The sequence below is a fragment of the Pieris brassicae genome, chromosome 3, assembly GCF_905147105.1.
Source record: "Pieris brassicae chromosome 3, ilPieBrab1.1, whole genome shotgun sequence".
NCBI classification, from domain to species: Eukaryota; Metazoa; Arthropoda; class Insecta; order Lepidoptera; family Pieridae; genus Pieris; species Pieris brassicae.
Window position 1 is genome coordinate 6,583,285 of NC_059667.1, and position 14,190 is coordinate 6,597,474.

At 32.8% G+C, this 14,190-nt stretch overlaps 1 protein-coding gene across 1 annotated transcript in view; it reads right to left on the bottom strand.

Annotated features, from left to right (window-relative positions):
* The window catches only part of LOC123706941 (beta-1,4-glucuronyltransferase 1), a 38,109-nt gene that overhangs the window by 16,254 nt on the left and 7,665 nt on the right, over window positions 1-14,190 (bottom strand). Inside the window, exon 2 of the mRNA XM_045656595.1 lies at window positions 3,351-4,130. Coding sequence (XP_045512551.1) covers window positions 3,351-3,952 — 602 coding nt within the window. The 5' untranslated portion in view covers window positions 3,953-4,130. The remainder of the gene's footprint in view (window positions 1-3,350; window positions 4,131-14,190) is intronic.

Consider the following 14,190-nt stretch of genomic DNA (forward strand, 5'->3'; position numbering starts at 1 on the left):
TGGACCTATCACCCGGTTGCGTGTTGCGAGTTCTACGATAACATTAGGCGGTGTTATTATACTGTTCACTGAGGGAAAGATAAGTTACAAACAACATTGCTAGGGTCAGACACAAGCAAAACGGTACTAACGCGAATTCGAATACGAAGAACTCCCATATTAATTTAATGAATGACAAGGCAACATTAATGCGTCATGGCGATCGGGTCTGTTGGTCGAAATAAGACGGTAATGATCTCGGAATGCCTTTGCGGTTTTTTATAAGGGCGAAAAGCCGCGTATCCACAATGTTTTGGAACCCCCGTAACTGCTCGTCGTGGTCGATACGTTTGTGATGTGGTCGTGTCTGTAGTAGTTGGAGTAGGCGTCGTTTTATGGAGATGCGCATATCATCTCCATCATAGCTCAAATTGCTTTACCCGGTTTATGATATTTGAAGGAAAATATGGCGCGAATCCTTTTGATTAATAGATGGCGACGGGCGCAATTTAAACGTGCTTTTGCGCAGTCTACGGCAAAGGGGTTGACGTTTTGCTGTCACACGCTCATTTGGGGTAGGTAAAGGGTGAAAAGACCAACGCTGAACGAAATACGATAACACAATAAAAGTTACATTTTTATTATATCACCGACATAACAAATAAGAATTAAACAAAGTTTACGCGACTAAAATTTCTTTATCAAAGGCTGAACAAAGCTTTTCTATAGAACCTTATTGGTTAACTGGTGCCAGCACAAAATCAATAATCTGCAATATGCTAGCTAGCTGTTCATAAATCACTTCCACTTCACTTAAGTTCAGCCCGTGATAAATTACTGTAGAATTAAATTCGTGGTCAGCATCCGATATCAATCAATGAAACGTAAATCAATGTTTACGAATAAGTCTAATACGACACGGCTTGCAATAATATCACCAGACAAACATCTAAAAGAAATTGTCTTTTTAATACACGTTCAAAAGGAAGCGGAGCGTTTTTTAATTCATAATTAATGTAAGGGATATTGATTAAGGTTAAGTTGAACACGTGTTCGAGTGTGTTAAAATCGATAATTGGCCATTTTCAATAATACTATTAGTTACGATTGCAGTTACTTGACATTTAAAATAAATATAATGGGCTTCGGTATTTCGTAATATATTCTTATAGAAATAGAAGCAATATCTAATTATGAAGACTCTTTCGCTCGAATCTTGGTTGCGGTTGCATGTTGCAATGAAAACAAAGGCCGGTAATTTACTGTCGGATGGTGTACGGTTTTATTTTATTGTATTTTTTATTTAGGAAGGCTGAATGATGAATTATGCGCGCTGTTGGTTTCTACGGCTTTTTGTAATTATAATTTTGTTGCGCCCTCTGTAGATCAACTAGTTTTATACGTATGATGTAGGGAATGAAATAAAACATTTGTTTAAATATTATCACAGAATATACCTACTACTATATGTCTGCTGTCAGTTAAGGATGCAGCACTGCCTCGGTTGTCGACTTTTTGTATGGGAAAAAAGCCCATTCAAAAGGAAAAAATATATATAACAAAGATTGATTGTGATTGAACAAAATCAACTGAAATTTTATAAGACTAAGAAAAAAATAAATGATTATTATATAATTTATTTTTTATATAGCCAAGAAGTATTCATGACGAAAAAGAAGTCTAAAACCTCGACATAGTAAATGTATAGGAATGGATAACGATTTGAAAAACTGTAAAGAACAAAGCTAATATAATATATGATTCCTAAATTATCAGCTACGACCTTCACAACTACATCAAACGAGTTTGATAAACATGATAAAACTTGATATATTTCCGAATTGATATTTCCCAGAAACATCACAAATCTGAACTACGCATTATATGTAATAATAATGTATCGGAACGAATTTAAATATTAAATATTAATAAAGCTTTTAAAGTCATATACCGTTGCCGGTATTTAGTGCACGTGTACTAAAAAAACATATATAATAAAAAACCAACTAATCGCCCAAATCAATACTACAATTGCGTATCTGTGCGCGTCAAGTGTTCAACGACATATTATATTTTAAATACATTCTTTTGCTGCTAATAGCCAATACAATACATTGTGATTAGATAGCTAATACATTCGACGTGAAAGAACTTTGTTTTATAAACTACAAGTTTTGTGGGAATGCAACTTGAATAATGTTTAATCAGTGAACCGTCCATTGTCTGGTGTTGCATGCTATCACGATACATTACTCGTTAAAGTATGTAATTTTACCCCGTCTTGCACAATGTTTGTCTACAAACTAGACTTATACGTCGCAATTTTCGAACACTCGCTATCATAGAGAAAAAAGAGATGACATACCGTCCTTCCTTTTATAGAGTAATTGCAATCTGTATCAGTAAAATATGTTTTAATTACGTTAAGGTCAATAAGGAGAAACTATCATGTTGTGTTATAGTGCTGTATGTGCCTCGTGCAAACATTTCTTACAGTTTCAAAGACTTATTTTGGCAAATACTAGTTTTATACTAAAGACAATTACGAATCCGAGTAAAAAATACAGTACAAATTAAGGTATTTAAAAATATAATACCTATTACGCAATCTAGACACTAGATCGCAAACTTTTCCATACTGTTATTACAATAAAATATAAATAATGGTGGCCTTCAATTTAATATAAAATTGGAAAGGGAGAAACATAATTTTCTCTTATATTTTGATTCAGCAACAGTAATAAAACTATGTCCTACTGCCATACAAAACATAATGATATAGAAATCATGACAAAACTAGTTTACAAGAGGTCAATCATAGTCACGTATGCAATTTTCTTTTGCAGGACGCAACTCGGACGCCCGCAGTTCCGTATATCATTCATATTGATAACTACAGTCTTGATGGCTAGTTGAATTAGTGAGTTGAAACGCAACTTGTTATTACGCTGTAATAACTCATCATTTTAAAAAGTCAGCCTGGTACAATTTGAGTATCTATGCTCAAGCGAAATTTTCGAAAAATTAGTGTTATGTTATGTTATTTTAAATATAAAAACGTATCTTGATATTTTTCTGTCTGTTTATATAACAGGACATTACTATTCAATACAGTCGATATGTCATATAATTATATAATTTAATTAAGTAGTCGCTCATTGAATATAAAAATAAAAGTAAGACATACGTTGTGAAAACCATTGTTGTAATGAAGGTAAGCCAGTCACTAACGAATACGAATGTGACGACACAATCTGATTAGAGTCGCAAAAAGAAATCTAATGATGCTTTTGACGCCTACAAATATATTGCAATGTGAGTCTATTAAAGTATCACAAATTATCAGCGTCTAGTAGAAAAACACGACTTACCTTTCTACTAAAGGATGTACATTATCAAGGAACTCGTATCCTGCATGCGTCGTATAAGTGATCGTCTCGTGACACGCTAAAAGTCCGTGGTCCGCGCGTATAAAATTCTTCAATACCCAGAACTCTCCACGCTGCTCTGTTTGAGGCAGCATATCTCTGTCATTGCATCCTAACAAGGTACGAAGGTACGCCAAAGTTGTTGGCGATAGACTGTCTTCGTCCTCTATATCAATACTAGTCGCATTAGACGCATCTGGTTCAGGAACAGCACTAATTACTTTCCTATCTACTTCGGGCACAGATGCCGTACTAGATGCGGTTTTATTCGTAGTCGCCATGGTGGATGGCGTTTTCTGAGACGTCGACTCTTCATAATTTCTAGCACTGGATTCTACGTTTCTCCCGCTTGATTCAAACCGGGTATAAGTATCATTTCTGTCTTGATTAAGGTATCTAAATTCAGCGGTTCTTTCCGCTTCGACGGGGACCCAATAAACCCCGGGTGTCGTATTCCCTGATAGCTGCATAGCTGCGTATAACAGCACAGCTATGTTTATCACAATGCTCACTCTAAAAAGGAAGTTGCGACGGTTAGCCACCATTTTTGTAGTTTAGGCACTTGTGCTTACGTTTAGAACTCTATTTGTTACAACGTCCTCCGTCGTCCTCTAGGACGTAGTCTTCTGTGGGGTATTGTGCGTGTCAGCATTACAATTTATTGTGACATCAGCAGGCGTGTGGATGTGGGCGCCGTGGTGGCGCCTCGTTCTATTCTCGCTCCTGCAACAAGAAAAACATATTTAATTAATAGTATTCATAGAGATAAATGTGTCGATGACATTAGTTATAAAAGTAACGAGATTTTTACATGGGAAAAATCTTTAGATCGAACATGTTACAGATAATTTAATACAAGCTCGAAGCTTAGCACGTATTTAGAGGACGTAATTAACCCACTCTTAGATATTCACATCACGGTCTTATCCAACATTCCTATTGCGATTAGCATCTCTTGTCAATCCTTAATTAGCAAGTCTTGTTCGGGACTACGTTTATCAGCGCAAAATCATTGCAATTCTGATATTATCTGTGCCGGTTGGGCAAGTATCCGATTAATCTTCGGCTCAAATGGGCTATAGCGAGAAGGATTATGAAAAGAGAATGACATTGCTAGTTTTTATCTCGTTCAGAATAAATTAATATTAATCATGAAGACGGTTATAGCCATATGTGATGTCCTGTACCATGGTAAGGTATGTCATCTAAGTCTTGACTAGAACATATTTTCTCTATAAATGGCCAGCCTCTAGCGGATTACATTTACAATTGACGGTTTTTATATAACTGTCTTCTTATTTACAACATTCAGGTTCAACTTGTTGCCTTAACACACTATCTTAGATTCTCAAGAAGGCAACATGATGTGACAACTAGTTTTATAGAGAATCTATGATCTTTTCTATTACATCCAGTATAATCTAATCTGATATTCAAATATTGACCATGGGGATAATGTACGTTTATTTTAGATGCACAGTTTTTGCACACATAAAATCATGCCCGAAAAGTATGTTCATAGATTTGCAACCTATTAAAAATTGTTATAGATAGTTCAATGTTCAGCCCAACACATCCTCCGGTCATAAGCCGTATGCTAGTAAGAAAGATAATTTACATGGTTTTATTGATGCCTTTGTTTGTATTTGATAAGCCCCCTTTATTTGTAAAGCATTCGTTGTAAGAAATTATTAATAAGTAGGTTTCCTTCCTCAAAATTTTCCTCGATGAATACTTAGCGCCAATTAATGTTGTAAATTGTATTCGATGAGGATAAATTCAGAAATAATTTAAAAAAAGGTTTGATATTAAGCCGATTTAAACGCTTTGTTAACAATAACATTTTATAATTAACACCATAATAATTTCAATATTTAAGATATGTAGACGAGGCAGTTGAAGTCATGTTTTTTTAATAAGAACCTTCTTTATATATCACCAGTTTATGTATCACACCCGCTGTTTTAATTAAACCACAAATAATATATTAAAAAGAAGATATCTGGTTTTGGTGACATTGAAAGCCTTCCTGTTTGCGAAATATTAATAACAGTTCAATTACATAGCCTTGATATTTTGAATATTAGCTGTATTTTTAAAATAGTACGTAATATAATTGTTAAATAAGGTAACATGGATGCTATAGAAACCAATGTATATGTCCAAAGTTATAATATTCATGGGACAAGGTACAAACAGACTAGAGGCTTACTTGATGTCAAGAAATTCCCAAATAAATACCACAATGCGAATTGTCTAGCTAAAGCATAGTAAAGGGATACGTTCACGGGATATGGACTCCTAAGTCCTAAGATAAGTCCTATTGCAGCTAATATCTCGACAAAAACTATTAATATAACAAATGTAGTAGTAATATGACTTTTGATGTAGTTTCGTAATGTGGTGCAGATGTCCTCTAAAGATGTTATTTTTAAACTCAGTTAGGCATTTACTGTTTGCTTAAAGGTCAAAATCCCACGGAAGAGTTCTAAAATACGTGTCGCGTCCTCACTCATATTAGATAAATCACAGTTCTAATTTCAAAACAGCAATATCCAAGAATATATTAAAAGCAATAGGAATTATTGAGCATTATTTCAATTCTTGATAACAATGTAAATAAATGGCTAAATGATGTGCATCAAGCATAACTAACTACACTAATGATTTTTCTAGCGGCCCTGGCGGCATTCTCAACCAACCGTGGAAGGAGTTGCTGACGATATAATAGCTCCATTGGCTAGGACCGGTTAATGTGTGTGAGATCTTCAAACACTTTGCAATCTTTATTCTAGTGAGTATGCTATTTCTAACTCTAAATTTGCTTAAACAGCAAGGTATGAAAAGTAATTTAACAATATAAATTTAAGACGTTTGGCAAAGTGAAAAATGTTGAAAAATGAAATATTTTTTTGGGATTTATTTATGAAGTAGAATCTAATCAAAGTATTTTTAAATTTATTATCTATACTGATATGATAAAATAAATCAGATATAAAAAATCCCTTTTTTTGTGTCTGCCATCACTGACTGACAACAATTTTATTCCTCCCTTCTAATGTTTGCATAATCAATAAAAATCCCACAAAGCTGACCCAAAAATTCAATTCCCACATCGAACGCAGCGCACCTTTTATAATCGGCTTAAGCTTAATAATTTATGATATCTCTGAACCTGATGACTAGTTTCATCCAATAGTACGCTGTAGTAGAAAAAAATAACATGGAGCATCATGAATGAGAAAATAGATTTTATTCACTACTGGTAGCCATCAAATCATGCCTTTATAGTCCTTCCGGAGTCCGGAGTTACTTTGTCGTAGCGGTCAGGACAATGGGTCGTAAGTCGTCGACCGAGAATTCTCTTACAGTGAATTTAACTACATGTTTGGTTTTTACACCACAAATATATACAAGAGTAAGAAATGCCATGTGTTTTAATATTATATTTGAGACAATAATAATTTATTTGTAAGGACTACCCAGAGCTTGATACATATTTGTAGTAGAAGATGTAAATCCCAATTTTAATTTCCAGATTTAAAATTCGAAGACGTAGATTCTGAAATATTTTGTCTTACCTAAGACACAAGGCGCATTCTTATGACGCCTATTGAAGTGACGATAACAATCGATCATATAAATTTTTGTGGTTACTACGGTATAGCCAAACCAATAAACTACGTTGTTCTTTGTATAGCGTTTGCGGTTGACGGCTCAACAATTATTGAAGTAGCTGTATTGGAAACTGTGGAATGATAGGAATTTCTACCTACGTGACTATTTCAAATTTTCTTTGCAACGGCACCTCGATTCAAAGAAACTATTGTGCACTAGTCGCTTCTAGTGACTTCGCGTGAACCTATGTGTATAAAATTTATATTTGATTTTAATGGTCAAGTAGCGTAAAATTTAGTAGGGGCGTTACAATAATTTGCACTTATAAAATATTTTAAGTCATAACAGCTATACTGAGTTTAATAGGTGCATATGGCAAGTATACTTTCTAAATATTCTCATTGCGTCTCAATGATTCAAATCCAATTCATATAATTTATATAGACCAGAGTATATAATCTAAACAACATTGAACAAAGTGAAGATAAGAGAAAATCAAAGAAAATGGTGTCAACGTTTTCATCTCATTATGAATCGTTATTATCGTCTGCGCACGCGCTGACTACATCCAAGTGTGACAAGTGTATTCAGTTACGACCTTCGAGGGAAAGTGTTTTACCTCAATCTCGTGAACGGTCTTGATTTATTGTATGGATCTACTTCATGGCAATAAAATCAATTTAACAAAAGCACTATTGTTAGTGAAATGAAATTTTACCATTTAAAGTTTTAATAATAAAGAAAATGGTTTTTTTAATCCACAAATCTTGACATTTAAATTTATAAGGGCAGAATACTATTAATTGATAAACCTACACAATAATCATAAAGATATTCGTAATTCAAAAAAGCCAAAAAATATTTACGCTTCACAACTTATAAAACAACATAGCGATTTCTGTGGGCATCCCATCCCATATTAATAATCAAAAACAAATGCAAACTATTTGTTCCGTACCTTAAGTTCGATTTTATACACTCACCGCCTAAGCTTTTAGCGTAATCTATGAATAAAAACTAATGGTTATGGATGGCAGTATCTCTTAAAAAGTTATGTTCTCAATTTGAATAAAGATAAGACTTAGTCGGGGGTAAGAATGCTAAACCAAAGACAAAACATTAACGCGCTTCATTTGATTGTGATTGGTCAATCGGATTGCGACTCGTGTCTGTGATTAAAGCAGTGATCCGTGACGGTACCATGTTAACCAAATACAATCAAATTTCATCAACGCCTACTCTTTAAGGAATTCTACTACAACAGAATGCATTTTTGATTATTTTTATAATATTTTTGTAATGACTGTGATGATTACTTTTCAGAATTTTGTGTAAACAATTTGTCATTTTAATTAATAAACTACATTAGAAAATCCTTGAAAAAAAAACTTGCTTGTCACCGTAATACATATTTATAAGACGGCATTGGTTCACGTTGCGGAATATTCAAAGTGATTTTCGTGATGCAACTTTAAATATGCACATGTAATACTTAGAAAGTGAATTAAATTATACTTTTAGAGGCAATTAGCTGCTTTCGTATGTTACAAAGTGATTTTAATCGGCAAGTTACTTTTAAGGCGAAGTCACTTTTACTGTTACTTCCTTTAGTTACATGAGATTATCGGAAAATGTACATGTATTTCTGCATTTTCCCAACTAAGAAAAAAAAACTTTCGGAACCCATGCCTTCTTTCTCGAGTAATACACATCCACAATTGTGATAGTGTCAAATAATTATTTAACTAATAGAAATTAATAATAACTTATACACAAAAATAAACATAAAACCGGACAACAACCTTTTAGGTCCCAGATTTCTGTATCTTTTTCGCCTTATAATGTGTCTGACAAACACCGTCGATTTTAATTCCACCACCATATTATATTAGCGAGTATTAAATTCATTTAGAAAGAAAAAGCCGTGATTCGACCACACAATATCAGGATTGAGAGGTGCACGCTCAAGTCACTAAGCCAACACTGCTATATACAGTGCACTCATAAAGTGTGTGTCTCAAAGTGAAATTTTCAAAATAAATATTTATATGTATATAATAAGGCAAAAATTATAGTTATAAATAATCGAATAATATTTTATCAAGAATATACAAATTTAACGCAAGCTTATGGTTCACTCATGTAAAAGCTTTTAACAAATGAGCAAGATCTTCCAGCCGTTTTGTATGACGGACTAGTTTCACGGTTTGTTTGTGCTCATAACTTGTAAACGTCACAAATGTGTTTTTTTTTTTGTAAATATATACTTTTGGTAGTCAAAATGAATATCTTAATTAAGCCTAACTTTGCGTACTATATAGCCATTGGCAGGAAGGATAATGGAACGAAAATTTAATTTCAAAGATGTTAAGAGATAATACTCTTCAATGACCATATACGTTCGTTTCATTGTTTATTTTATAACTAAAATATGTTTAAGTAATTATAAATGTTATTGATATAAAATAAAAGTGGTTTCAATATTAATATAACAGCCGTCTAGTGTTAGGTTTAAAATTTACTTTTGAAATTTCGCTCATTAATTCCCTTACAATCACAATTTAACATATTGAAAGGAAAATTAACTGTTCACGTATTCGTGTGTGTAATTCATTTAGGGCGTAATAACTAGACAGACGAGTCGTCCATTAACAGGAAGCAAACATCGCGACTCGCATACATAACTGGCGGAGTCACGACTTGAATGGCCTAGCTTTGTGTGGAAGGTAAAAGGTAAAGATTGTGCCATAGTATATGCCAATGGGCAATGACTTCTATATAACATTAAAGAAATTATCAGATGTACATTTTCAACATTTGAAGCTTTTGTAACGAGCTTATATTCGTAGCTATAGAATTTTGAACGCATTTGGGAATTAAATTTAAAACAAGATTAATTTCATTTAAATTTACATACGTATCAAATAAAGTAATATATTTACATGTATTATATGTAATATTATATACAAAAAGGTCCAAACTTTAAATCTTTATGTAAAAAATCAACCATAAATTTAAAAACGAACATGTATCCGACAAAATTAGTCCATATTTTGAGTTTTTATGAAAACGAAGTCGATCTTAGTACACTGTTTTAAGTCATTTGTCTTTTTTCAAATGTATTCTGTGATGAAAGAAGTTATCAGTTTTTATACTACCATAGTACAATTTTAAGTAGCAAAAACACTCCAAATATACGAAAGTATTTCATTTGAAAAAAGGATGGACGAAAATCCGAGCTTCTACGCAAAGGTAAGGTATCACAAGCCTATATTAAATATACGGAAAAGCAATATCAGTCACGTATGCGTGAATGCCATTGCTTGATGAAGGATGTTCCTCATATACGATACCGCATTGAAACATCACAGGTCGTATGACATATAATTTACAAAAAGTACGTCAGGTAATTAGAGTAGAATCTAATTTTATTGTAACTTGCTGGGATATTAGGACTATATGTAATAGAAACAAATTAGTACGAATCTTTAAACCCTTTGAGATACTTTTAGCATTGGCCTGGGCCTCGTGGGAAAGTGTTATTATTTAGAATGTTGAAATGGTTGTAAAAATTCCCACCAAGGTCATAAGGATTTGTGTATGTACTTTGACGTAATAATAATGTGTCTCTCTTACCTGCTATGATGAAACCCGAGAGCTGGACTTAAACGAGGGGTCCCTGAGTAAATGAGCCAGAGGGTTGGTTGACATGATCCATCAAAACACATTGAATTTTTTTTTTTTAATGTAAATACCCGTTAACACAGTACAAAAGCAAAATCACTAGACTGTAAAGTATCAATGAATTAATATTGCGAATAAAAGATAGGAGGTTGTGAAAGAAAAAAAAATGTATTACTTATCTGTTGGTTCTTTCATTATGCAGTTGAATGATTTCAAAATATGTATGTAATTTCGGTAACCGTTTTCGCGATAAATTCAAGGTTTAACGCTTTTTACCTTTGAATTTGACAGCGACATAACAACTTTATGTCACGATTTCTTGGCTGTCAACAAATCCAATCTCTTTGATTTTTACAAGTGAGTAATAGACAGCTACTAAATGAATCCATTGACAAAATTCGCAATTCTATGAAAATATGCTACGTTTTTTGTTAAGTCTAAAATTTATTTTGGCCGTTAATAAACATAAAAATTCGCGCAAGGTGACATATTAAAGCTATTACTTTCAACCAACTAACTCAAGTAGGAAAAAATAATGTTATCCAAGGGTAATCTATACTCTATGAATTAGAATAGAGTTAATAAAGCACAGACAAAATATCAACATACAATCAGTTTCTACTCTCAGAACTCTCAGATTCTACTTAAACTATTCTTCATCGTAGCCTAGGTATCGCTTCAACCTTTGTCAAAAAGAACAAGACAATCTTTCCTTATATCACTTTCATTGTGACTGGCAATGTCAAGAACAAGCTCTAGTGAGCCAGTGAACGTAACAAAAGTTTTAAAACGTGTGCTACTTTATAAAGGTCACATTGTAACAGTTCACAGAAGTTTAACTTGTCTATATAATGGCCGCTAATCAGAATAAAAGTCTACCACGCAGTACTAATATAATAGATTTTTGAACTTTTGGCGCGTTAGGGAAATTATGAGGGTAAATTTTTACCATGCGCGCGCACACCATCACAAAAAACCGACACCCTGCAGTTAGCATAGGCCACCTTTTAAAATAAAAAATGGCAATTTCTTTAACTATGTTCCACATATTTATTTTTTGTGATATTTAGTTTAACTAGATAATACGTTATAATAAAACTTTCATTGTATTAAATACCTTTTTTCTATTGTAAGGTTCGGTTTTCCCTACAAACGTAGAATAAGACGTAACATAACATTTTTGAAAATATTTTTATCTTGTTACGCCAAAGAAGTTTACTTTCTTACGCGTGTCATTAGTGTACACATGTTTTTTAGGGATTAAAAATTAGGCATTGTCGATGGTAGGCGTCTAAAACAATACATAGCTTTTAGATGAAACTGTAGGGGCTGGATATAACAACATATACAATTTAGGTTATAAAAGAAGTAATAAAGTGCTATTGTTAATCAAGTAACCATAATATATCGATACATAGAACTTTAATTCTGTTGATATAATCGTAGTCAATAATATCTGGTAATATTGTTAAGACATGTTTTACAAGTAACAAAGTAATAAACATTACATTATTATGATGAAATGCTTCTGGAAAGAAATTATTAGCCCTCTTGAATAACATATTATTTAGAGTGCAGTTTTTTGATTTGTGCCGAGCACTTCCTGTACGAAGTATCAATTTAAAACGCAAGAGCATTGACCTTGAGTGATTCACTTGAATCTTTTTTCTGAGAAATACGAAAAGCTGATAGGACATCGGCACCAATGCAACGGTTGGTTATGTTCGGCTACCGAAATCCGCAATTAATTGTTGAGTTATAAGTGGTAATCGGTGTTCATGTTACATCTACGTCGCTTTCGTATTTAGGGGTCATTTTGGACCGCTTTTATTTCATATAATACACAATTTAATATGTATGTCTGGACATGAGAGTGAGAAACATAGTAAAAACATGAGGTAAATTAGGATATGCTCTGTGCAAAACACAGTAAATTAATTAGTAGATATTTAAAATGATGTAAGCTGGATACAATGAAACAATTATTTTTAGTATAGATGTAACATGAACACCGTTATATATATATAGAATATATATAGGTTTCTTATTGAATTTAATACGATCTTTTTACTTCATTCTTCATTGGATTGTCCTTGATTCTTAATTAGGCGTAAAATTAACGTAAACTTAGTATCGGTTATAATCGGAAAGTAATCGACCTTACGATCTACTTTTTCACGGATATATTTTTGCATTATACGAACATCTTTAAAAAATTATCTTCGTTATTTGTTGCTAAGTGATCGTAATATATATTTTTTAAGTGTGTCTGCACTAATATTATAGCGAAAGAGAGGGATAATACCGAATTTGTTAAATACTTTATAATTCCAATATAATTATATATTTATTCCTAAAAAATATTCGTCTTCGATTCTTATTTCCTTAAAAAGTAGCTCATAAGCCGTCTGCCTCTAATACGTCGACAATAGTGGATGAAATGTCTAATTCAAAGATTTTTATGTTGTTCATAAGAAAGAAAATTATTGGAGCCATGGTTCATACACGACTTTAGAATACCTAGAACGCTACAATTTTATATAATAAAAACGTTTACAAATTAAAACGGCAGTAACTTGATACCAATGTTGAAATAAACGTGCATGCAATATAGTTTGAGTACAATTGTGTCGAATGAAACACATTTACGACGAAATTCATGTTGGCAAGGGCGTACAGAATGTGATTGGCATCCGATGTGATAAGGCATTTAAATAAATTATTTTTATATGTAAAAAGTATTTACAATTTTAACCTAATACAAAAACATTTTTTTTAATATCGGTCCCTGTGAAACTTTTAATGCTGCCAGGATGTCATTTCCTGGCTGTATTGCGATACTTATTCATTAAAGCAGCTCTGAGTTCACCGGTACTACCAGGCGCCAACTTAATCTTCAATTAGTCCCTGTGCACTTCAACCCCACGGCTCCACAGGGGACAAAATCATAGCTGAAGAAAATACTTATTTGTGAACAGAAAATAAAAACCAGGTTTAGTACATTATAAGGGACAGGATAATCTATGCAAATTTATTTATATGTTTTAATTGACTTCGTAGGTTGGTAACGCATCGTGTACAACTCTTGGGTTTGTTTCCCGGCGAAATTAGGTATACAACAGTCGATAAGTAAACGTTTCATGTCACAGTTAGCCAATTATTACTAATAATTTAGTTACATAGACATTCAAAAAATAAATCAAAAGATTAAAGACACTTAAAAGTTTCTATAAACTGGGACCATGTATTTGTATAGATACTATATGCAGAAAGTTAGTTAATATATAATAATAATATCACCAGGATCTTATAGGATGGTCCTACCGGGTCATATATGTCCCTTACATTGTCAAACATAATACAAAAGGTCCCGAATATACAAATGAACACTTATAAAGGTTAAATATTTATATTTTAACGGAAAGTTTCAATACTTCACCTGAGAATTTTGTTTAAAAGCGTACATTTCCGTGGAGTACGG